This window comes from Agelaius tricolor, unplaced genomic scaffold (assembly GCF_023055355.1).
Source record: "Agelaius tricolor isolate 1412-34295 unplaced genomic scaffold, bAgeTri1.0.p SCAF_6, whole genome shotgun sequence".
NCBI classification, from domain to species: Eukaryota; Metazoa; Chordata; class Aves; order Passeriformes; family Icteridae; genus Agelaius; species Agelaius tricolor.
Window position 1 is genome coordinate 45,829,927 of NW_027269266.1, and position 27,079 is coordinate 45,857,005.

The 27,079-nt window shown below is 40.2% G+C and overlaps 1 protein-coding gene across 6 annotated transcripts in view; it reads right to left on the reverse strand.

The window, feature by feature from the left end:
* ELMO1 (engulfment and cell motility 1) overlaps positions 1-27,079 on the reverse strand; it is a 303,457-nt gene that overhangs the window by 18,001 nt on the left and 258,377 nt on the right. For all 6 annotated transcript variants that reach the window (XM_071429658.1, XM_071429656.1, XM_071429657.1 and 3 more), the window contains 2 exons: positions 11,102-11,265; positions 5,377-5,489 (listed from right to left, as the gene is read on the reverse strand). In XM_071429658.1, the coding sequence (XP_071285759.1) occupies positions 5,377-5,489; positions 11,102-11,265 (277 nt within the window). The remainder of the gene's footprint in view (positions 1-5,376; positions 5,490-11,101; positions 11,266-27,079) is intronic.

Here is a 27,079-nt window from a genome sequence, read left to right on the forward strand (position 1 = left end):
TCTTAAACCAAAGTCTGCAGAGCTGTGTTACAAAAGGTTTAAAGTTGGGACAGACCTTCCCTATTAGTCCCTGTACTCCACATCTGGCAGATCCATGTGCATGTGCCCAGCTGGAACAGGGCAACTGTGAGTTCAGGAAGGAATGGGGTTTGTTTTGGTTTTAGGCCCAGGCTTAAGAATTTTCCCCAAAGACTAGGTCCCTTCTGTGGCCTGTTTTGTATCCAGCTTTACTACACCTACCTCCTGCTCAGACCAAGAAGCTGTAGGGAGGGCAGACACTAACCACAGTCTTTAGAGATGATGTGGACTTGGTATTTCATGACAGTTTTCAGACACTACATTATTTATACTTTCCAGCAACTCCTTATGTCTTTCAGCTCACTGACCACTGATGCAATTACATCAGGGTGCTAGAAATTCTTTTTTGGGAAACAGAATTATTCATTCTGGTTTTTAATCTGAAAAGTTTCCAAGTAAATTGTTCTGATTTTTCAGATATTTGCTAGAGCAGGCAGGGGCTTAAATATGTCACAGCATATTGTTGAAGATTATAGATGAGGTTAAAAAAAAAATCCCAAATAACAAAATCACCTACAATTTGGCTACAAAAGTAATATTCAAAATTGTGAACAAATAGCAGAGCACAGAACATTTTGCTGATGGGCTACAGAGTGCCTGGCCATTCACACAGTGTGTTTCCAAGTGCATTAATGGCCAATGACTCATATGCCTCTAACAATACTATTCCAGGTAAAGGACTGCTGTGGTTAGTACAGAAGTGCTCTATTGTTAGAATCTAGGGAGAAAATAGCTCAGATATGCATGAACAGAAGTCTGAGAATATGTATTTTTTCCCAAGACATGTTCAAGGTTACTAGTTTTTTGTTCAAAGAAAAGCATCCTCATAGATTTAGCAAGAGAAACCTGCTTTTAAACAGATCTCTGAAAACATGCATTTGTGTAGATTTTATATCTATATATTAATGTAGGCATGCATATTTTCTATTTTTCATTTTTCTGTCTCTATTAAAATTGCATTGACATTTTCACTCCAGCTTGTCTAAACTGCCTAGGTCAAGCCAGGAAGCTTTCCAAGAACAGGCAAATAATTGACCTGTGGCATTGATGGAGACATATTTGGTTAACTGGCTCCTCTCAGCAAGTCATGTACTCACAGAATATTAGGTTTTTTGTGGGAACCTGGAGAGTAGGATGAAGTAACAGTAGAAAAGAGCTTGGCAGAAAAAAGTCAAAGTGTGTGTTGTTCAGAACTGTGAGTTACTTATCCTAGCAAGAGATGGAAAACCTCTCTTCAGTCGATTTTTTGTTTCTCTTTCCAGGTTACTACCATGGCACCTTGTGTTTTTAATCTAATGGTATCAGCAGGGTTTCCCTTGCTTCCAAACCTCATGTTGGCTGCAAAACCACTTCAACAACATGCAATTTCTCCACAATCTTTATAAAGGTAAAAAAGAAATTTATTTTCAAGAGTGTACCCAGCAACATATATTACAAATGCACTGGATGACAGCATTACAAGTATCTATTATCCTCAATAAAATGCCTTTATCTGCTACTTAGCTCTACTGGAAATAATAACTACTGGGGGTGTAGAGTGCTTGGCAGGTTTTTGCTTTACTCTTCTCCCTTTTCTTTTAGGAATTATCTAAGGAAGGAGAAAGCTGAAGAGATCTATCTTTCAGCAGATGTTCATGGCCCAGGAACAAAGTGGGGATTTGCAGAGCAGGATGATCTGCTGTTGAACAGGGATCAGAAGGCTAGGTTAGATTTTGCTGTTTCATTTCCAAATGATTGAGATACTTAACAAAAACCGAGGAGTTACTGCTGCAGTTCTCCTATGAAAACCTTGCAGGGGAAAGGCCATGTATTTTTTGGAAGTGCTAAGGATCCTGCTGGGACAACAATGATATTTCTGAATTTCAGCTACAGAGAGATCCTGCTATGATAATCCTGTGCTGAAACACAAAAAGCAGAGATCTGAATATAGATACCTCATGGCTTAATCTTCAGCACCCCCCCAGTGAATCACCTGCTGGATTGGAGGCTTTCCAATGCTAAGTATATATGGAAGTGTTTAATCTCTTCTCAAAAGGCCATAAGAGGCTGTAAACTCCCTTCTCATTTTTTTGTAAGTCAATTTTTTCAACTTACTGTGACTAACCATGCGTGTCCTACCACATGTTCAAACAACAATCTTAATAGAAGTTTGCTCTGGAGTCTTTATCATGGGCTAGGGCCGGTTAATTATCTTTAAATGGGCAATTTAATGCTTTCAGCTTCTGTGTAGGGCACGTTCAGGTTCCTCTTGTACAATCTTCAGATTCATGACATTTGTTCTAGGATTGCTTAAAGGGAAGAAAATAATCATAGGAAAGGCAAAAAAATCCATATACACACATTAACACCTGCCTGATCATGATACTCTTACAAGTAGATTGCCACATAACAGGCAAATCGTGATGCCTCAGAGCAGTACTAAGTTTTGTTTAAGTTCCATGTCAACTTGGATGGACCACAGCCCTTTCAGAGCCTTGGTAATGCTCCATAATAAGTGGATTCAGTGGGAGCACCAGGCAGATGACAAGGGCTCCTGAATCCCCTGAGGTAGCACCGGGCACGTGTACAGGGAGGTGGGTTTAGAGAGAGGAGATGGGCATGTGGAACAAAGATAACAGAAGACACACTCAGAATCTGGGACCTCTACTGTTTTCATCAGGACATTTAGAGGAATTATCTGAAAGATTTACTGTCATAACATTTAGCATCACTAGCTAAACTTTGGATCCTCCACTCACTTTACTTCATCTTCTAATTCTTGACATCACAACAGCCCTGGTTTTACAGTTTGTGCTGCTCTGGGGAACAGGAGACCCTGCAGGATAAATGCTGCTTTCAAGAGAGCTTCTTCCACTCCCTGTGATCTGGCAGTATTTGCTATTTGGACTGTGGCAGGCACTGTACATACCTAAAAAGGACCTTGGTTGAATGGCTTACGAGCCAAGCATGCTTCATTAAATCACACTATGTTAGGTCACAGAATCACAGAGTATGATGAGTTGTTGGAAGACATCCACAAGGATCATGGAGTCCAACTCCTGGTCCTGCACAGGACCATCTCCAAATATCCCAACCATGTGCCTGAGAGTACTGCCCAAATGCTTCTTGAACCACTTCCCTGGGGAGCCTGTTCCAGTGCCTGATCACACTCCACGTGAAAAACCTTTTTCTAATATCCAACTGAAACCTCCTCTGAACTCAGCTTCATGCCATTCCCTCAGGTCTTGTCCCTGGGCACCATAAAGAAGAGATCAGTACCTGCCCCTCCTCTTATCCTCTTGAGGAAGTCGCAGACTGCAGTGATGTCTCCCCTCAGTCTCCTCCAGGCTGAACAGACCAAATGACCTCAGCCACTTGGCTTTACTTCAAGGCCCTTCACCATCTTTGTTGCCACCCTTTGGATGCTTTCTAACAGCTTAATATCTTTTTTTATATTGTGGTGCCCCAAACTAAATACAGGACTCAAGGTGAGGCTGCCCCAGCTCAGAGCAGAGCTCTCAGAGAGGACAATCCTCTCCTTGCCCAGCTGCCAATGCTGTGCCTGATGCACCCCAGGACAGGGTTGGCCATACTGAATTTAATCCTGGTGGCCCCATACATCATCATCCTCTAAATGCTTTTGTGTCTACTACCTCCCCCACAAATGGTATTTTACCCTTCTGTTTCAGGGAATACAGGAAGTCTATCATAAAGCATACACAACTCTCAAGGGCATGTGAAAACATGACCTCCTAAATGGGCTCCCATCTGTGAAAAACAATCTATTTCAGTGAAGATAATGTTCTTTGAGGCATGGTTGCGTGTTTTATTTGTTTCCAAAGAATTGTGAATTATTTCTGGCCCTGTATAAATATGACATCAAAGCAATTAATCTCATGACCTATAGAATTCACTCCAAGGCACGATAGGAAGCAACCCTCTCAACTGAGGATGAGAAGATCACATTGATTTAAAAAAAAATAATTATTTTTTAGCTTCAACTGTACTCTTATAAGTTGAATGAATTTATAGTCCCTAAGGCTCTTGATCCTATAAATCATGAACTAACAACAATTTAAGATAAAATAAACAGTCTATCTTCCTCTTGGAGATCAGCCAAAAGAAGAATATTTGCTACAAATCCTGCTCCTTCCCTTGAATTTAAGTCATTTGGATTAGGCTGTGAGAGGAAGAAAATAGACAACCCTCGCTACTGGTAGCCAGACAAACTACACATTACTTTACCTACTTTCACTCCATGAGTGCATTGGTGAAGGAGAATCATGTATCATGCCTCTCTATCCAGTCTGTACAGAAACTCACAGTGGAACATTGACCATTTGTCTGTGCAGTGGGCTTCAGAGGTGTTTGTATGCCTGACAGAGAGGTTAAAAATAACCTACATTAAGGAAAATTGCCTCCTTGTTTCTAAGGAAGGAGGCATTGCAGGGATACTTCTCTCTGTGAAGAATGCACTTTTTCCCCAATTAATCTGAAGGTCTCAAATATTGATCTTTGTCAGTTTTTACTCTTAGCTTTTGTAACTTTCTAATTTGTTCTGTATTTACAGAGGAAAACAAACAGTAATCTGAATCCTCACAAAATGAGGGATTTAAAGAGAAATTTTGGATATGACTTCTAATTAATCTCCTGAATTTACACTATGTCCCCATTACATTATCTGGAGAAAGAAACGTGCATCTCTGAAGGGAAAAGAACCATAGGGAGTTTTACTGCATAGAATGAGCAATGACTCATAGAATTGGGAAAATAATCTTCTCATATCAATCAAGTATTCATAGAAGGTACACGAATTACTGATAGAAGTGCTTGCAAAAAGCATGTTTAAACACCATAATAAAATTATACGGCAATGTAAGACTAAAACAAAGGACAGGCAGTACTAGAGGAAGTGGTACAGAATGAACTTGTTGCATACATAAAGGTGATCAAAGACTGAGAGATTAAAATTCAAGTTTCATGTGCTATTCCTGCAAAGACATTGTTTTGAGATGAACAAGAAGTCTGGACATTCAGGCAGAAATCAAAATACTAATTGCAGAATGTGAGACCACTACTTGAGATTTTGTCAAAGGCTGAACTTGTTCCAGACCATTTGTGTGATAAGGCTGAAACCAGTTTCAGGGAAACAGGAAATCCTGAAAATTTGTAACTTGGAGATGCTTTCAGATGCCTCCTGGTAAAAGCAGTCAAGACAGCACTACAACCAAGGATCCTGCCAATGAAAACAGTATTCCTCAGCTCAACTTAGAGACCAAAGTGACAAAATAAAGCCAGACTGGGGAGTCTGAGCTGTACCTTGCCGACGTCGACTGTTGAGTTTCCTAAAGCAGGTGCCCTCCACAAGCCGATTGAGACGTTGCTGCTTGATCAGTTCTAAGATCTCTGGCTGAATCTTCTCCTTTAGTTCCCTTGGGAGAGAAAGTAGGCACTTGTAAAATTCAATCAAAGACCATCCTCCTTCCTCTGAAACAGAGTCTCATAAGATGTTTCTGCAAGGTGTTTGAAGAGGACATCAGTCACAGACAAGCCCAGGTCAGAATCTAGTCTGCCCCAGAAAAAAAACCCTTTTTCTTTTAACGAAGAATGGGAGTCAGGATATCTTTGTTGTAGACATCTCCCTGTTACAACATCAGTGTATGACTCAGGCAAGTTGCTTGTTTTTATATTACTTTCCTCATTCTAAAAATAACACTTGCTATAATGCATCAACAAGATTTTTCCACAGCAAATAATTCTCTTTCATCATAGGAGCCCTGTGAAGCTTATTTTAGGGTCTGTCACCTTCTGTTGCATGATCCTATGCCGGTACACTTCTCTAGCAGTATTATTTAGGGCTACACAAGAAGGCTAGAACACTTTGAAACAACAATAAAAAGTAGGGAGCAATGCCAATGAGCAAAACTAATAATGATCAGCACTATATTCTTGTTCTTAATTTCATATAATTTGATTATTTTATTATTATCAGAATTTGAGGAGGACTAGTTCATGACTAGGGAACACCCAAGAAACCAACTTCATCTTTGCACAGGAGTGCAGAGACCTACAATACATCTAGAAATAATCATATACATTCTTCAGAAAATCAATTTTCTCCATCTTATTTTGATAAGAGTTCAACATGTCAAGAACTAGGCAGAAAACATATGCACATGATATTTAAAGTTTAATTTCATACACCATCACATGGATTCACAGATGTCTGAATTCATCAGTTATATCCTCACTTAGATTCATTAAGAATACATAAAAGACAGGTTTAAACATCAACTCGACAGCAAGCCTAGTAAGATTAAAAAGAAATAACTGAATGCGTAGAAGATTTATAAAATATGAAGTTTGTCAGAACCATAATTTTGCATTGCTGTGCAAATTGGGTAATACCAGAAATCATTCTGTCTGGCAGTATGTTCCAGCAATCATCATCAAAAGGAAGCTAAGCTGTGGTATCCCATAGAGACAACAAAAAAAATTTTCCCTTCTTGAAAACTTAGGAAGCCCATTCTCTACTGATTTCCACACTCATTTGGATCCTATGCCTTTGATCTGCCAGACCCCCACTGAAATCACTGCCAATCCTCTGCTACAAAGATTAGGCCTTTAAAATAAAATGCCCTCTTTCCCCTAGGTGTTGACGAAATGATTGGATGCATAACCCACTGCATATTTACAAGCTGTGAAAATCTAGCTGGTCAAAAACCCAAGGAAACAGTGTAACTATAGAAACAGGCCATCTTTTGGAAATGTGTTATTAGTCCTTTAGGACTTGAATTTTCAAGCACTATTGTTTTCCCATTGGGATCTAAGATATAAATATGTTGAATGGTTAAATACTGTGATTAAAATAATTTTATGCTTGAATAAATGTCTTGCCTTTACTGAGCTTGTGAGCTTCTCTATTCCTCAGGTAAAACCTGACAGCAGGGGCTGAGGATAACAGTGTCAAAACGCAAGTGTGGATTACTCAGCAGTTCAGGCTGCTGACTAAATCTCCAGCTGGAGTAATTTCAAACATTCAAGACTGGTATAAACATCAGTTTGATAGTTAGGTAGTTTAACTCAGAAAGTGGATGGTTATCATTAAGTAGGAGTTAAGGATATCATAACAGTATATTTGTAAGACACTACCAAAAAACCAAAAATGAATGGGTCACCCAGCACATTAACATCTGAATGTTTGCTCATAACATTCTGTCTTCTGGCCTCTAATGCCCCACCTGCCCTTAACAAACCAGAGGAAGAGAAGGACATTTTAACCAATCCAAAATGCAACAGGTAATCATCTCTAAAATACTTCAGTGCCTAAGGCAGACTTTGCACTGGAGAAAGGGTGGTAAGAAAGAAGGGACCTTTGGTTATGTTCTGGAAGCCCTCTGCACACATACATTTTTGCTCTCACAGTCGTGAAGCTCAGTGTGCTACTCTCTTCTGTTTGATGGTCCTTGAACTTGATCACACAGAGCTTGTGGAGACAACTCATTTTTCCATGCAGAAACAGTCTCTGGTAACTCTCAACTTAGTGTAAGCCTGTAAGACCATCGTGCCCTTGCCATGGTGACTTTCTGCACTTACTGTCCTCAGCAGTTCATGCCAACACATGGTTGCTCTGACTTGTAAGGTTCTCAGCCATTTTTCTGACATCATGACTCCAGATATATTTTTGCAAGGTGATCCTGCCACACAGTGCTCCTCACTGTCAAGGTTTCTGTTGCACCATTTCGAGGTGACAGAAATGGGTCAGAACAATCAAACCAACTCTATTTTCTTCTGAAAGCCACCTGAATGCAACAAAGTTCTGTTCCTCACCATCAGTGTCTAAAGACAGGAGGGTTAGGAAAAAAAATCTTTGTGCAAGAAATACGTCCTGCCTAATTTTAAAACCCATCAGGAACAATCAGCTAAAGGAAGATCATAAATGCAAATACATTTTGTGAATATTTATTTATTGTCCCTCAGATGACATTTGCTTAACATTTTGTGCTTTGTGAAGAGAGAGAACAGACTGAAGTCTAAGGAGACAGTGACTTTAAAAACTGCCATTAGTTTCCTACTGTCTTTCTAGCCCATAAGAACGCAAAAAGTTTGTGCGCTGGTGAGACAGAGGGGTGGAGGGAAACACACATTAAAATATATGATTGCTAATTTTGTGATCTCACTGGTCTTAACACTGGAGGCAATAATAACAGCAGTTACTCGTTTTTAAAATATCTGAAAATCATTAGAAATTATTTTCAAGTTTTTCACATTAGACAAATTCTTCTTCGGCAGTTAAACTGTCTCCAGCTTTGACCTTTTCAGCTTATAGTTAAGACTCACTTGATAGTTATTTTCTTTCCAGGATGGGGCATATTTCAGACATTTAAATTATTATAATACAATGGAAGAGTAATCCCAGAACTGGTTTCATGTGTTTTGTCCTTTTATCTTTCTGGCATCTAGCTATGCTCCCTCTCCTGATCATGCATTCAGAGTAGCAGTGGCTCTTTCTAACATTGCAGAGAAATATGTAAGATAAAAAGCAGAAAAGCATCCAGACACCTTCCTCTCTTTCTCTCTGTGTTGCTGATTTTCACACAGAGGTTACTTAGTAATGGCTCCCTAGTTGCCATTAATTCTCCTTTAACCAGCAAGTTCCTAATTGGATGCCAAATTATTATCTAGCATCCATCTCTGTTGCCATTCAATTTGTCAAGGAGATCTCTGGTCCTCTATAGATCCACAGGATTCCTAGCCAACTTCTTCTGCAGCCATTCAAAATGAAACTGGGATACTTTAACATTTCATTATGGAATGGCAGTTTGGATGACCAATAATGATACCAAATCCCTGAATCTATTCTGAAGGACATTCTATTTTTCCTAATCAAAAGTAGATATTGATAAAGCTTTACTTCACATGATACAACAATGCTCATATAAAAGAAACAACTAATCCTTGCAAAACAAGGTTGTTGTAGTTATGAGGATCTAAGGCAACACGTTCCAGTTTACATTCAAACACAACTTCACCAAAGCTTCTCTTATCCAGCAGCTTGAACGCTTAAAACCACAGTGCTTCATACAATGAATAGAAAAAGAAAGACTTCTATCATGTTCAAGGCAGGAAAAGCCATTCCCTGATTGCCATATTCTCAAGCAGAATTAAACAAGGTCTGCTGATATTACAGGCACCATTGTGCACAATCTCTTTTAGCATATCTGCAGGGCTTTAAAATATACAGCACAGCCACGATTGCTCTTTTCACTCATAGTCTCTTTCCCTACAATGAGGCCATGATTCTGTACTTCTATCAGCTGTGCCATCTATGCAATTTGACAGAGTTCAGTACAGGGAATCAAATCAAAGCACAAAATGAAAGGACTGTTTCTTTTCACAGTCAAGAACAAGTGATCATGGATGTAATCAAAATGCAAATGCATGGAGTTAAATCTCTGCAAATGCAGTTGTGATTGCTTAAACACCTTATCGATTTACTTAGCCTTTATAGCCTTTAGGCTTAGCCTTTATCCTGAATTTGAAATGATTGTCTGGTAACACTTCAGTTGCTTTTAACTATTTCTGTTGGCTGTTTCACTTGCTCCATGATGGGGAAGGAGACTCTGCACTGTGGCAGCAACTAGCTAGAGTGGCACTGTAAATGAAGAGCTTGCACGGGCATTGGCAAGTCTTTCAGTGCTAGGTGATGGTGCAAGAGAACATAAATAATTGACCTGCATTATACTTAAACTGTTGAGTCATAGGGAAACCAGGGAAGATGAGAAGCTTTGGTGATGAGCTTCGCAGTTCTGAGCAGCTTGGAACTGCTAAATGTTGCAGGGGCTTTGCAGGGGCTTTCTGAGCAGTGTAACAAAACAAAACTAATTGAAACCATTCGTAGATTTTTAAATTGATGCATTACTATGAGTGACATCAGTTTTAATTGGGCATTAGGTTGTATCTTCTAACATTGGAAACCTAAAAGAAGCAGTCCCCCCTTTGATCCACACTGGTATGGTTAAAATTTAGTTTATAATTCTATTTTGCTTACACTTCCACTGTTGCCCTGCTGCCCCTGGAGGAATGTGTCCCCAGAGCTTGTACTTAGATATCTGTAACCTTTAGAAACAAATCCAAATTAATATCCTGCTTCTGAGTCCTGGAATGCTCTGGTCCAAATCCATTTCTATACTTTTACCTTGGAAAAGAAGATTTAGAGTGTCATGAGGTATTCCACTTGCAACAGTCAGGATTTCATGACATTTCAGCTGATGCTTCTGGAGTCCTCACCATTTCTCAGCTGATCTCAAAAGGTTCCTGCTATTCTCAGTACAGCATTTGCACAGCACAGAGTCTGCATCTGTCCTGTGCCATCAGTTCAGCCACAAGCCCAGACCTGGTCCAGAGCCAAGTGCAGCCTCCACTCCTCATATAACAGAACAAAGAGTATTCTGAGACATGAGAAAGAGCTATGGAGGCAATATTAGCCTTCCATACTTTGCAGTAAACAACAAGCAAAGGATTGGCAAGCTGCCAGAATGTTGCTATTTACAAATAAGTAAATGAATGCTTGTCATTAACACCAATTTATAATAATGTTATATACAAGGACAACTCTTTTGGAAAGTTAGTGTGTGCTGGCTCCTCTTCTTCTGGGCTTCTCCCTGTCTTGCTCAGAGAGGCCTTGAACAGAAGACAAAGTTGTGGTGTTTGATTAGTTCGATTTTATCTTGAAAGACTACTAGCACCAAAATCAGGCTCACAATCCTGCAGAGCTAGGAAATGTCAAAGCACTGTTTCATATATATAAGCCAAGTGAAATCCTGCTGGGATTTGCCAAATCTGGTTTCACTGAACTCAAGGAAAAAGTTATGATTCCCAGCAGAAGAAAACATGTACTTTAAGCAGATGCCTCACTACTGCTTTTGAGCACAGATCCCTGGACAGCTTTTCTCCCTGGGATTCCCCAGAAGAGCTCACAAATGTCATTCTCCCTTGTTAATCCTTCCATGAAAATCGAGTGGGGAGAGAAGACAATACTTACAGAATTGGACGAGACTGGAAATCTTCCTGGTTCATTCTTTCAGACTGGCGTATTTTCAGTATTTCTGTGTAACTGAGATTCTGAAGTTTGCTCTTGAATTGATCCAGAGAGCTAGGCTTGGTAGTGAGTGCTCTCATTATCTGTTCTTTCACTACCTGCATTACCTGCAGTTAACAAGGAAAGAAAAAGAAGCTGTGTTAACACTTTCTGTGTTTTTGTTCCAAATCTTATTCTGGGTCACACTAAGGTTTCTAGGTACAGAACATGATTAGATTATGTGGTCTCTTAGACAACTTTTCAGCAACATAACCAGAAAATAAGCCAACTTCTGACAGGGCATCACAGCCTACATCAAAAGCTCATCTGCTCTGTGACAAAACATGGTTTTATTTGAGGGTGGCCCATTGCTTCCTTTTATCCCTTGCACCCAGAGGCAATGGGCACACACTGGAACACTTCAACTGGAAACACTTAAAACACCCTTTAAACCCCTTTGAACAACAGGAAACATTTTTGCACTGTGAAGGTTACCAAGCACTTGCACAGGTTGCCCAGGGAGGTGATGGATTCTCCTTCCTTGGAGACACTAAAAAACTGTCTGGACATGGTCCTGGGCAACTGGCTCTGCATGGCCCTTCTTGAGGGAAGGCTGACCAGATGATTTCCAGAGGTAAAACCAACCTCAACCCCTCTGAGATTCCGTGAGAGCCTCACACTGCAGGCACGTTGTGGCCATACACAGTGAAGGAAAGAGAACTCACTAAGAGAGACCATTAGTCAGAGAAAGAGAGAGATCACTTTGCCAAGGATATTACAGGATTGCTTTTGAATAAATGCCATAAACAATGCAAACCAAAAAAGAGAATGAAGGATGGCTACGCAACAGCCATCTATTCTGCATAATAATAATTTCTTCAGGACAAAACTGCTGAGACACAGTTAACTAAGGAGAATTGCTTGGATCTAGTTCAGATAAATACATATGAGAGATTACTTTCTCTCTCTCCATAATCCTAGACTAATTTCCTTGGGGATAGTGCAAGTTACACACTTCAAAATATTTATCTGATGATGTGCTTAAATTTGCTGAAAGAACAATTTATCATACTCAGAAAGGTCCATCTCACCCAAATGCCAAAGCTAAAAACTAGTAGGAAATGGTTACAGCTCCCAGTATCAAAATGGTAATGACAGAAATCAACAGTTACACAAACAGAAGGCAAAGTTTTTACTGTGCTGGTAATTTTCCTCTATTCTTTCATCTTCACCATGCATCTTAAAACAGAAAGCCAGCCACTCAGAGGTTCCCTAATAATTCCAAAACCTTCTATTTTCATATAAATATTTAGTTGTTTCACATGTGTTGCCTCAATCTTCTAACTCATTGCCTGCGCTGTTTTCTATTTTTGCTTCCTGAGATGTACCTTCTTAGATGCGATCTAAGCACTCATTTTAGCTGGTCCAGCTGGTGAAACTAAGCAACTAAAGAACTGAAGAATTACTTAGCTGGTCTACCAGTGAGAATTAGCTACTTCCCTATTGAAAGAGGAACTCCTGACTGGCACCTGACTGGTCAGAGGAATTAACACCTCCTCACCTGCATTTGCGGTGCATTCACTAGTCCACACCAGTCCAAGTGGGAAAGGGGCTGTCACACCTCAGAAATGACAAACCACTGTAAAACCCAAACAACCTGAATGCTGATGGATCATGCCCAACAAGGTGAGTGGCATAATTCTACTGATTTCACTGGGTCTTGGTTTAACAGCTAAAAGGGCTTATGTAATGAAGAACATGTCCACAAAGGAAACATCCTCCAAGGAACAGCAGGAAAGAGTGAAACAGATAATTCTAGTGCCAAGGTGGATGTTTAAAAATATGTTCTGTCTTGTCTTTCTGCCTTCTTGACAATGACTACCTATCACTGAGAATTATTTTTAAATATAAATATAATGCTGCAATCACTTATTCATGCATATAATTTCAGTTTCATGAGTTTGTTCAAATTTCTATAGAGATCTGATTCTTTGTTGCTTATGTATAGATTTAGTTTCCTAAATTCAGAGACTCACAATAGGGAAACTGTCTCTTACAAGCACTTTTTCTCATAAAACAAATGGACAAACAAATTAAGAACTAATGTATTTTAGGGAATCACATGTATGAGGATCTTTCCAGTCTGATCTCTAAACTATCCACATGAAGCAGTTCTCATTCCTGGCTAAACTCTCAAAAAGAGGTTCAAATCTAGCAGATTTGGAGCTCTGTCACTTAGGCTTATTTGCAACGCCCTTTTCTGTAATTAATTTTTAGAGTTAAGATGCAAACAATGAAAATTCCTCTTCTCTGCTGTTGTGTGGAAGGTCATTCACGGGGTATCATGAAAGAGCCCCTTGGTCTAGAGGCTGCCCTTGCCCCTGAGAGAGAAGGCAGGAAGTGTATGCCCCTGGACCAGCACGTAAGGGGACAATCTCTTGCCTTGTAATGTTTATAGCCAGCACTGTTTAACTAGCTGGCCAAAGTGTCAAAGCTGCTGCTTCTAGTGAGTCTCCTGAGCATTTGGGAATCACTGCCAAGGACTTCTAATCTGTTCAATTTCCAATGCTCAGTTGCCAGCCTTTGATTACTGCTCTCTGAGAGGCGGCATCAACCTTTCCTCCTCATGTATCTGACCTTACAATGAAATTAAATGTATTCTCCACTCAATGTGATTGCACATAGACACTGCAGACAGTTGTTTTAATTACATTATGCTTTGCTACTCTTACTGAGAAATGAGTGTTTCAGAGGATGCATTTACTTTAAATCATGTGCTTTTTATCTGACAACCTCTTGTATGGGTAAGAGAATCCAAGTTCTGTGTTGCAACTAAGAGAGGTAAATTCACTGAACACATGAAGAGAAAGACAATAGGAAGAAAACAATAATTTTTTTTTCAATTAAACACATAGGACTTTATTCCCAGATTTTGTATCCATTTAACATATTTCTACATCTACTATCGTGCCATGACACATTTTTCATTAGGCTGTTTTAGTCTATTTTGTTATGTGTTTTGCTTATTTGACATATCTCTTTGTCATATCATATTCTGACTACTTTGGCTTTCCAACATTTATCCCCTCTCCTCTCTCTTTCTTGCCATGACAACTTTTGCCAGTGCAAATAAAGTCAATTCTTCCTGGATGGAGCTGAGGTCTGAACTTGGGCTCTACAACAAGGGGTCAAAATAAAAAGAGTGAGAAATTGTTAATACCAAAAGGAGCAGTTTATCAGGGCCAAACTCTGCAGAAACCTTCTCACTGATCTTATTTCAGCAGCTTGTTTGCAGCTACAGAAAGCACAAACCTCTCTACTCTCCTGACCCCATACTGATGCAAAATTTGCTCTTGGTACTGACTAGAGAAGCCAGGCGGCCCTCTCAGACACCCAGCATTAGCCTGCAGGATTCTGGAAATTTAAGTCTGAGCCTTCCACTCAGCAGATACATTCCTTCTACAAACTCACAGCATCAATCTTTTCAGAAACCTCCTCCGGAACAGCCGGAAGGCCCAGATGTTCACAACAACCCATCTGGGATGTTACCCAAGTGGTAGTGGCTTTGCACTGAAAAAGGGTAGGTTTGGATTGGGTATGAGAAAAATTCTTACTGTGAGAGTAACAGATTGCCCAGTGAAGCTGTGGATGCCTCACCCCTGGAAGTGTTCAATGCAGGCTAGGTGGGGCTTTGAGTAACCTGGTTAAGTGGAAAGTGTCCCTGTCCATAGTGGTAGGGCTTGAACTAGATGATCTTTAAGGCCCCAGATCACATCATGATCCTCTGATCTGTGGAGCAGCAGACAGGAGATGAACCCTTCTCACAGTTTCCCCACAATATCAGTGTTTCACTTGGATAATCACGCCCTTTGATACGCAATGACAGCAGCAAGAACACGTCTGGATGCCATCAGAGAAGCCTCTAAGTTGTACCTCTTGTATTTTGGGGGAGTTGTTACACTGATTGCTGCTTGGATGGGTGACTCAGGGGCTTGGGTGTGTCAGCATGTAATGCTGACCTTCTGCTATTAATCTTGACAGTTCACCTTCCTTCTGCACAGACAAGACTTAGAAACAACCCACATTACAATGATGTGCTTAGTTCAGTGCTTTCTTGATTTGGCTCAACATTATCAAGTACTGCAAGGTGTGATTCCCCTACCTCACTGCAGCAATGATAAAAGAGCAGCCACTGAACTGCCCTTCATCTGGAGACTCCTCTCTACAACCAGACTTGAAGAACCTAAGATGTGAGAAGTTTCAGGCCCTCATTCAGTAGCTTTTTCACACGACCATTTAAAAATCATCCAGCCAACAAACAGGGAACTGGAGGAAAGACATCTCTTTGCAAATTGGTTGTAAAAAATTCATACTTAGCTTCCTTCCTATCTAAGTGTTCCTGAAAAAAAAGTAGCTTGGTTAATACAAATTAAAGAATGAAGGTAGAAACAATTTAGTAATTGAGATCCAGCTTGATAATTTCAGTGTAACAAAGAGATTTCCTTCAGTTAAATCCACAAGGCAGGCAAAAACAAGTTTGTAGAATGAAATAGCCGAATCACTCTTAATGAACAGTGCTTACTGACAAAGGAGGCTGTAAAGAAAATTTAATTCTGAAGGGAAAGGAAACAACTTCAGTTTACCGTCAGCCTGTCAACTCCTTTAATGAAAACTTTACATGTTTAATGTGTGCAGCAGGTAATTTGAGACATTTTTTAGTCTGTTCCAAAGGATAAATTGTTACAACTAGATCAATGGTTATGTTTTCAGAGTACTCAGAAGAGTCATCCTGAGCGGCTTCAAGGTCCTTGGAAGATAATTTAATGGTGATTCCCCCCACCCCCCCGCCCCAATCTCCACATATTGCTGTCTGTGAATTCACTACACCAGTCTCTCAGTCACAGCCTGTACCAAATATTCACTCCACATTACTTTAGAATATTAATCTAAACATGCCCTCCTACACAAGCAAATTTAAACTCAGAGCTGGCACAATCTAACCATTGACAAGAGACTCCAAAATTCCAGACCATTACTTCTATTACAGTCTGTGTACTCTGGAATTACAAAAACCCCCCAGTTTGCAATCTTCTTAGCTATTCCAGAACACAAGGACAGTTACTGTAGCCAGCGATAAAGAGGCAACTCTAAGCTGTCTGGATGTACGTAGCCACAGGAATAATTAAGTTGATTCATTTTCAGGAAGCAGGATGAGAAAGCAGCTGTCAGAGGATTTAGCAGATATATGCTCTGATACATTTTATCTCTTCATTTTTCTGCTGAATTTAAAACCCATTGCAAAAAAGTTTGTGTTGCTGTGATTTTGGCTTGCTTTTCCTTCTTTCTTTCCTTCCTTCTTTCCTTTTTGCTTGTGGTTGTAATTTCCAGTATGAATCAAGAGATTTTTCAGTCTGCACAAAAGAGACTTGAAACAATGCAATGGTTTTGATCAAGCTGAGCAGTCTGTTTCCATGCAGGATCAGAATCAGTATCCAGTTCAGCAGTGACTATCATTCTGCAGAACAAATGAGCACACCTAGCAGATGTGACGATGGTGCTGAGATATAGGAGATATGACAGCAGTTCCACACAAGGTGTTTAACAGGTCTATAGCAGGAGCCAGAAAACCTGATGCTGTAGCAATACATCAAAGTGAAATCTTGTTCAGAGCCTCAGGACCCAAATAATTGCCTGCCCTCTGGTGAGGAAAAGAGGGAAGAGAACTTGAAGAGCCTGACCTTACACTGGATTCCAAGATACAGAAGGTCAAGTAGTAAAGAAAGAAAAGGCTGAAGATTGAGTGGTCACAACTGTTTTACATTTCAGAGAACTTGATTTTTCTGATTTTTATTTTCCCTTGACTAGTGAATCCCAGGTGTGGAAAAACAGACTGAAACCACACAGTTCTTGGGAAGTGATGGGCTGAGACTACTCTTAATTCAAGACTATGGAAGAGGAGATAGAGGATTCTTTACATTCTTGTGAGAAAGATGGAATAAGAACATCAGGGTTGTGAGCACATGACTAATGAGCACTGTGAAACAGGGTGTGAAAGGCAGGCTGAGAAACAACAAGGAAGAGATCTGAGAAGTGCTACATCTGAAGAAGGTGATGTAAAAAAGTCGAGTTCCCTGCAAGAGATTCCCAGCTTACTGTGCTATTGCATGTGAGCACCTTGTAAATCATGTTAATCATGTTCAGAGGAAATGGACCATTTATTGCTGAACTCCATCATATTACATCCCTGGGCTACTCCACCTCTACAGGAAGGGTCTGTGGCCACAGCTTGACTTGGCACTTTCCAAAAGCTCCCAGAGTTCTGTTAGCTGCACTGATGATTTTTCCCTTGGATACACAGATCCTGATGGAGAACCACTGGATACCCATGGAGGCCTCCAGTTCTCTTTTAACATTACTGTTTATTTTCTCAATTAAACGCAGTAACACTGGCAGAAGCTTTGGCTGGGGGCACAAATCATCTTGAACTTAATTGAGAAAAAGACAAAGAGCTGTCACAAAATTCCACTGAAGGGTAATATGGCTAAAGGAATGGGCAAGAAGATGATTTTTACAAGGAATGGGAACAGACTGGAGTATACAAAGGAAAATGAAAGCAAGCTAGTAGGAAGGATGTTATAAATATGGAAAAGTGACCAGAGCAGAACAAAGCTTCCAGGAGGGACTATCAGCATGAGGAGGAAGGCATCTGGAGGATGGCTTGAAACAAAATAAATAAAAATAGGGACAAGTCTGAAGAAGAAAAAAAGGGGGTATGATAGATATTGTACTTCAACAGAAAATAAAGGCTAAAGGAAAAGAAGAAATGAGATTTTATTACAGGTTCAGTTAAATGGAAATAGGAAAACAGAGGGTAAAATATGGGGGAAATTATATATTTCTAAAATTATGGCTCAGGAAGCAGCTGACTGAAAGGAAATCTTCCTTAAGGACTGGCCAGAGGAAGTTGAGGATAAAATTAATAGCAACAGAAAGGGAAGTGAACAGCAGTCCTTTACAAACTGGAAATGTGAGTGGGTTTGGAATCATCATCAAAATACATGCAAACACTCTCCATATTTTCTTCATTTTGATAAAAGATAAAGTGGAAGAAGTTCACTATCTTCTTTCAGGACTAAAATCAGAGGCCACACACAAATGCAAGGGGTTCCATTCAAAACAATCCTAATCTAAACACACAGGTCAAATATAATTTTCTTGGGTAATACTGGGCTGAAACAGGAATGACTGATAGACAGGAAACCTCTTCCTCGCATTAAATATTTGCAGAAAACTATTTGCATCAGAAATAAGGATTAAAATTCTTTTCCTGTTTGTGTTTTGTGCCTTGAGGTAGACACAGCAAGAAATAAGTGCTGTGTGACAATGTTTCTGCCCCAGTAAAATGATATACAAAGTTAATATGACAGTTTTTGTAAACTTTCTTATTAGTTAATTGAAGTCTTAGGTCAGACAATATTACATTATTTCCCCCAATGTCTGACAACCTCCTTTGGCAAAATAAAACATGTACAAAATCATTTGTGGGTGGCATTTAATCCAGGGCTTTGCACAGACAAAATGTACTGATCTTCTCAAACAAAATGTTAAGTGAGGGGAGGGGGGAAATGAGGAGATATTTGTATCCTTAGTCATATACTAACATAATAATTAACATGTCAAATAATATGCTTGTAAATTCTAATGAAAAACAATATGAGAGTTACCCGTGATTAGGAACATACATTTGGGCTGCTTCCCTTAATTACATTAAATGGCATATACTAAATGAAAATTAACTTAATATATTGGCAAACTGCTGGTTCTACAGGAGGAAAACAAGGACAGGATTCTATCAAACAGCTTTTTTCCCCTAGGAAAACACAGAAATCAAAGAACTCAAGTCCTACATATTAATGATGAATAAAAAAGACTCTTTAAATGGGTACAAAAACAGGAATAACGGCAGAGCAGATTTTTTAAAAAAGTCAAACAGAAAAGTCTGGAATCATTGCTCAGTACATCTGATAAATGGATAAAACTGTAAAAACAACATTAGAGCTTCGTATTTACCTATCTCCCTTAGCTGAGACAAAGCCAAATAAAGGTGTGGCCAGCTGCACTGCTGGAAAGGTCTGCAGGCTCCTTCACCAGCTGAACCCACTGTGTTGAGGTCCCTCCTGTCCAAAGGGGGCGTGAATGGCCACATGGGATTGCAGGGGGTGCAAGCCTGCCACTGTCCCTGCTTGTCTTGTCCCTCTCCCTGTCTCCAGGCAACTCCAGGGACTCTCCAGCCTAATTTCTAAATGGAAGGGGAGCCAGTGAACCAGGTTCATGTATTTTTAGTACCAAAAGAAATGGAGTTCCTTCATCATATAAGTGAGCAACAAATAAACCAGCGAGCACAAAGCACCAGGCAATATGAGTACAGCTCCTCTACCTTTCAACTGAATACCTTTCCTCCTTGCTAACCTTGTCCCAAACCTGATAGACCTGGAAAATCCATGCAGTGTGTCCATGAATTCCACTTGTTTTCAGCAGCAAATTCAGCCAAATTTCCCCATGAACATTTTTCACAGAGAAGGAGATTTGTCTGTGAAAATTGTTCAATGATTAAACACTCTATATGCAAAAGCTCTGCAATTTTGCCAAGCTTTGCTAATACCTATGTAGTACTTATGTAATACTTGCTGTTCCTTCAGCAAGTCCAAAAGTTGGCTCACCACCCAAACAGTAAAATTTCTTGTTTAGTTAAAAGTATCCCCTCACATTTATTCTGTTACTTACATGAACAAAGGAAAATAAAATCTAAATAGAAGCTGGAAGTTTCAGCTTTTGTTTTCTGGACCTGATATATAAAAAACAGTGAGGACCTTTTCTGGAACTCACTTTCCCATTTTTATAACACCCTTCCTACTAGCTTGCCTTCATTTTCCTTTGTGTACTGACATAAGTGACTTTCACCATTTCATTGCTACCTTCTTATTTTCTTTACTGTTTGTGTGCTTTTGGGCATTGCATTTTATTAGAAAAGTGAAACTTCCAGAATTTCTACCTAACAAAACCATGAAAGACTGAAAATGTGGTTTTGGATTGAGTTCTTTGAATTAGAAAGGTAAATTGCATATTTAGGCTTTTCTGATGAATGCATAAACCCAATTTTTGGTATGCTCATGTTAGACTATTTCATTCAGTCCCATTATTTGCATGTCCTTACAGTTAAGGTAAATGATCAGGCTGAGCATCTAGGAATTATGAAAAAGTCAGTTGTTCAGATGTGCCATGCCTCTGAATGAGCCTACGTGTTATTTTACATCATAATTTATAAAAAGAGTAAGCTGTAATCATTTTTAGGTAAAGCCTTGTTTTTATATTCATGTCTCTGAAGAAAAGTGAGCTGAAAAACATGCCTACAGAACACCAATTTTTTAGCACAAGTCATATTAATAACTGTTTCTAGTGATAATTGCATTGCTATCAGAGATTCCAGTGTGTGCCACAATAATAAAAATAGCTGCATGAAATAGCTGCATGATTCACAGAAATACACAAAGCAATGAAGAGGTTAAACACATTGCAACTAGTGAGATGCTAGCTAGAGACACTATTCTGTAAATCTGCTGCTCACAAATTACTGACATGACAGATCATAATAAGTGCTGTCAGGACTATTACAAACCAAGATCTGCTTGGAACTGCCAAACATACCCAAAATGTGTATGTCCAAGAGAAAGGAATAAAAGTGTTTTCATTGCCATTTTAAAATGTTCTGAAATAACTGACTAGTACCTTCATTAAATTCTGAATTTTTGCAGTCTAGTCCAATGAGATTTCTGCCTCAGGTAGTTATATCATTACTATGCTAGTCATATAAATAAGAACAACATATATTATTTTTCCTCCTGAGCTGTGGCAGGTAACCAAGAATATAAGGAATTCAACCAGACTATTCTTAGAAGAAGAAAATGCACAGATGACTTGTTTTGCCATAGCTCATTTTAAGAACTGCAGTGAAGTGGTTTATGGCTTCAGAAACCTGTATTTTTCATTGCTGCAAAGGAACAATCTTTTCTCCCCACAGATCAAAGGGAAGCTTTTTTGGGATCTACATGCAGTACTGGAAAATAAACTACTCCCCAGGACAGAGAGCAGTGATTTATATGACACCTAATACTAACACCAACACTTCAAAAGCATTCAGTCACCTCCCTGTGAATACAAAACCTATCTGCTAGCCAGGGAAGTTGGGAATGGAACAAACTACTTAGGTTACCCAATGCTTTGGGAATATGATAGTCTTCCAAAAGCACAGGGAAAGGCATCCACAGTTATCTGAAATCTGAACTAAAGACATATATCAGTAACCATCAGGACTGGTCCCATTGCTCCATCCCCTTCACTACATGCATAGGAACCATCTGAAAAAAATCACACATTTTTCTCCTCCAGTGAATACTATGTCAATACCACATTCTCAGTTTATTTTTTCCCTCTCTCCCTTTCACTCATATTAAAACAGAGCCAAAGGATTTTTTTTCTCACAAAAGGATTAAAACAAGATTGGCTTCAAGTTTACTTCCCACTATTGATTTGAAACTACCAATGACATACACAGAAACACATTGATCCTGCCTAGGAGGCCTAATAATGTCTTAAAATAGTGCTATTTCTAGTAACCAGCTAGTGACTTATGGGTGAATAAAGGCTTATAATCTTCCAGTAATGAAAGATCCTTTCTCTGATAACTTGAATGTATCACTGCACTTTTTTTCCACACTGTCACAAATCACTGCACTTCTCTCCATATTGTCATTAATCCACACTTCTAATCAGCCAGCAGACTCTTTCTTTCCTACCATTCTATAATTATTTACTTTATGTTTTTAGGCAGGAGATAAATTTAGAATTAAATGCAAGATATTTGTTTTCCCTTGAAAGGTTAGATTCAGATTCTGTGTACTCCAGACTGTAGCAGTCACCAAAAAAAAAAAAAAAAAAAAAAGGGCATAAGGGCATCACACTCATCCTGCAGCCTGACTGCCTATGTGACTACACAACACATTTCCTTTGGTAAGTTTGCTCAGGTCCAGAAAGAAGACAAATGGGAGATGTCATGCTAGAGTGAACATGGTCCAGGGGCACAGACATGGTGTGTCCAGACATTTGTTTCACGTATTGGTGACAAGGAGACTAGAACTGAGGTTACAGATATAAGGAGGTTAATCCCCCTACTGATTCTTTGCCTCTGTGGAGTAATTAGAGTGCAGAATGGCACGTGAGGCAACGACAACAAAAGTTTTTGTAAAATTTTGCTAATATTTTATCCTAGTGGAAGTCAGGCAGGAGCGGGGAGGAAATTCCTGTAAGAGAAAGATTGGTGGGAATGATGGAATCTTTGTTTCTGTGCATGAATGGTTCACAGAGACAATATGCTAGAGGCAAGAGGAAACCACTGTGTAGAGACAAGGCACACTTGGTGGGATAGGGCTGGTGTTATCGGGGCTGTAAAGTCAGAGGAAGGAAATATTCAGGGAGGGAAAGGTGATGATGGGCTAACTTGGAAACAACTGAGCAAAACACATCAGGAATAAAATTCTGCCTGATTTTTAGGATAAAGGATGTAAGCATGGATGAAGCTGGCATCAACACAAAATGGGTATTTTTGTAAAATAAGAAAAGCTAATATTTAAACACCTGATTCTTTTGGAGACTCCCACACCCTCTGTCACAAGTCCAAAGCTGTTGAGAACAGTCAGCTGTCTCTGGCATTTTCTCTAAACAGACTACCCTTATTGTTGGCTTTCCAGTGAAAAATTTGGATTGGCCATTATTTTCTGAGCAATCCCAAGTCTGCTCAGCAGAAGCAAATGACCCCAGTATCATTGCCCCACACAGCCAGTTCAGCAACAGCAATATTCCTAAACAAAACCACTTTGTGTTTTTATCTTCAACTGCCTGCTACAGGCTAGGATTCCCTGACCTTCCTGGCTTTTTTCCTTCCTTTTTTTTCCCCTCTTTTTTGAGTTCAGAGGCACTCCCAGGAGCATACTAAACAAACCCAAATATCACCGCGCCAGCCGCATGCAGAAATGTGCAACCTCCTATTAGGGAGACGGGCTGGGGGAAGCCTCATAAGGATGCTATTATAGTGGAAGAGAGGAAAACAGCAGCTCCCCACAGCAGCTGTGAAGCAGGCAGAGTGCCCAGGGGCCCCGTGGCCAGGGGCAGGGAGTGCAGGGTGGCTGGTTTCCATGGAGGAGTGAGCCAGCGAGGCAGGAGAGGCGCTGCTGCCGCTGGCCGCTGGCAGGAGCAATACCTGCTGGATTTCACCTACCATCGACGCCCACGCCTTCAGGAGGCTCGGTTCAGAGCTGCTCACAGCTTCTGCTCCCTCGGTCTCGTCTCCTCTGGGGGAGGACCATGACTCAGAGCACATCGTGCTGTGCCTGGTTTGGTGGGTTGCAGCCATTTAAAGGAACACAAACTGCTAGGCCTGAGCTTCAAATAAATAAATAAATAACCTAGCAAAGCAACAAGCCCAAAGCTGACTGACTGGTGGCTTTTGGCACCCTCTGTTCTGCATGAAGACCCTGCAGATGTCGTTTGCACATCTTTGCCAAACTCTTTGCCAAACTAAACATCATCTTAGCAGAGCTGGTGTTGCAACTCACAGGCCATTACCTACCAAGCAACAAAAGTGATGGCCACTGGAGAGACAGCCTATTCACAGCAGGGTTCTCCAATTACCAGTATTTTTCATAGAGATAAAAATAAGAATCTTCAATGCTGATCCAGTACTGATCAGCATCACTGTATCCGAGCCCTGAATCAACATTTAGCTGTGGCATGTATTTTCTACACGTTGGAATATTACTGAATTAAAGTGATAGTAAATCTGACTCCCCACAATATTCCCTTGCATCATATAAACCATTTGTTCTTGTGAAAGCAGCATGCATCTGCCTCATGTCAGGTTTTCTCCACTGTGGAATGGGTAGAAAAAAATTTATTGCATTTGGTTCATGATAAGACCACAAGATCCTTCCAACATCTATAATGCACATACAAGTCCATTAGATAGAAGAACCTGGGTATGTGAAAAGCCCTATTACAGCTTTGTTCCCATTTTTGTCAGAAGGAAATAGGGGGAGAAATGCTTCCTCTTAGAGCTTTTTGGAAAGGCAGTAAACCATTCCAGTTGAAATCTCAGCTAAGCAGCATCCTCTTTAAGACAAAAGAGCTCTGAAGTGAAAGCACACAAGTTTTCAAAACAGCAAATATCTTCTTGCAACATACATAAACCTGACTCCTCAAAATTGCTATGTGACGCAGCCACCTCCACAAACAGCAGGACAGGATCCAAGACAGGTAAATATTTCATAGGGAAAACAAAATTCTGGTTTTCTTATAGAGTTTTCCCAGCAAAAACTGCTCTGGATATAAGTTCAGGCCTGCACTGCAACAAGGATGATTGGTAGGGGGATCCTTGAGCTGCTGAGTACAATGCCAAGGTCCTTCCCATGGCAGTGACAGCCTCCTGCCCTCCCTGAAGCCATGCTCTTCATGCATCTGCAGAACATTGCTCATAAAATTCACCAATTCTCAGTCTCTGATATCCCTGTAAAGAACACAAGCTGCAACTAAATGTCTCCCCCAACTATCTGCTGGCATTACTGCCAGAGATAACACAGCACATTTGGATGCGAGCACTTCCTAGTAGTCAAAAATGTTAAAAATGCAATCAATGGAGTGGAGCTACAACCTCTATAAATCGAGATACAGTGCTTTCTGTTGAGGAAGATACTGAGGGAAAAACAAGCCAGCAAATTCCCTGATAGCACACTGCCCCCAGGGCTCCTGGAGGGATCCTGGTCCTGGGTGCCCTGCACCCAAAGCAGAGCTGGTGACCATGGGAGAGGAGAAAACAGCTTGCCCAAATCAGTGCAGCCTTTTAAACATGCATGACTGGCTCCCATGGCTGCAAAGAAGAAAGAATTAAGAGGGCTTGAGTGAAGACCAGGGAAGTGCTGCTGCTCTAACAGATTTTGCTCAGGCAGCAATGCAAGCCTAACTTCTCCAAGAGAGAGAAGAGAAGTGCAGTTCCCTGTGGATGTGGAGAGTCTTCACCTGGGCACAAGTTCATAACAAAAAAAATCCCTGGTTTACATTGGTTTCCAGTGCTTACCACCGCCATGGTTGCCTATCAAAATGAGATAACAAGAAGAGAAATCAGCAGGCCAGACTGACCCTTGGAGTTAATTTAATCAATGTAATGACTGGGAAACCATTCAGGTTCCTTTAGATTTATGTTCTTTGTGTTTCCTCCACAAAGTAATATAAAACTTGTGGAGAGAGAAACAAACCAAAGGACAAAAAACAATATTTATGTCTGACAGAAACATCTGGGAAGTCCCACTAACACTGGACTTAAGAACCTGGTAACTGCTCTGCTCAAAAGTCAACACATTTGAAGAGACAGCAGGCAGTGGCCAAAAAACCCATCAATCAGCAGTCTGTTGTACACAACCTTTTCTATGTGTATGTATAACTCTGGCATGCAACAGGCTTCAATCTAGATTACTATTGCAATACTTCAGTTAATTTGGATGGGTTTTTTCATTATCTCAAAATTCTTGTCCACAAAAACAGTCCAGTAAATCTATTTTGAAGTGCTTTTGTTATCATAAGTTAGTTTTTAGGGCACTTTATCTAAAGAAGTTGGATACTTCACTGAAAAAATACAGATATAAAATGATAATCAACCTCCTCCTCAAAACACTTTAAAAGAAACCTTATTTATTCTTGGATTTTTGGAAGACTGCAGCCTACATATTATTTGTCATTTTAATCTCTTTGGCCGATTTGATAATTTTAATCTTTTTTCTTTTCCTGCTTGTGCCTCCAGAATGACTCCTTAAAATAAAGGAAGCCACAAACCAGGAATCATCAGTAAAAGAAGGCATCAGGAATATTTCCTCATTTTAAGACCAGAGCTACTTAGAGAATCAGTAACAAATCAGCAAAAGACAATCAGATATAGGATGGCCTAGAAAAAAAAATAATAATTCAAATAATCAGCTTCTAATGGGTTTTTATATGCCATTCAGGAGTGAGCTGCCAGTGACAACACTTCCATGCATATCAAATTTGCTATTAATTACAGCAAGTAGTTAAAAGAGGTGAAACTGAGCACGAAAGTCTATGTGTGGGTAAGAGACTTCCTATGGTAGGACATGTCTCCAGAGTGGTGGGTGATACCAACCAAACATATCCACAATACACAAACCTGTGAAGTTAAAATGCCTTCATCTCCAAAAGATTTTAGGGAACAGGAAGCATTCAGATGTCTGTTCAGACTAGATGAGTATAGGATGACCACCCAAGGACAATCTGTCAGGAAAATGGATGTGATTCCTGGGACAGGGGGCAGAAACCACCGAATGTGCAAACTTCTCAACCCACTGAGAAGCTACTGCCTTCAGCTTCCCTCTGTGTTTAGGTATCACTTGCTGCCCCAAACTGGGGCTTGGGTGTTGAGCAGGCAGCACAAATCACAGTCAAATACAACTAAGCGAAAGGAGGAAAAAAATCCTATCTCAACAGACAGCTTAAAAACCAACTCCCCAATCCCAGCAAGCAGAACAGGCTGCACATGGAAGCAGCACCAGCAGCTGAAACTGGCGAGGAGACTGGTGTGGGAGTTGTGCTCGCGCTCGCTGAAGGGCTGTGGGCAGGTGGGAGGAACCTCGCTCTGCTCTGGGAAAGGAAGGCGACGAGAAGGAACAGGAGCCCTATTGTGATGTGCCGGTGCTGGGGAACATAGAGGATGTAAATTAGCATACTTTTCCCTCTACATCCTTCATGACTGATTTAAGAAGCCTGACGATGGGTAGTAAGTATTACCGGGGCAGGCTCTGAGGACATGTTGCTGAGGAACAGTAATAT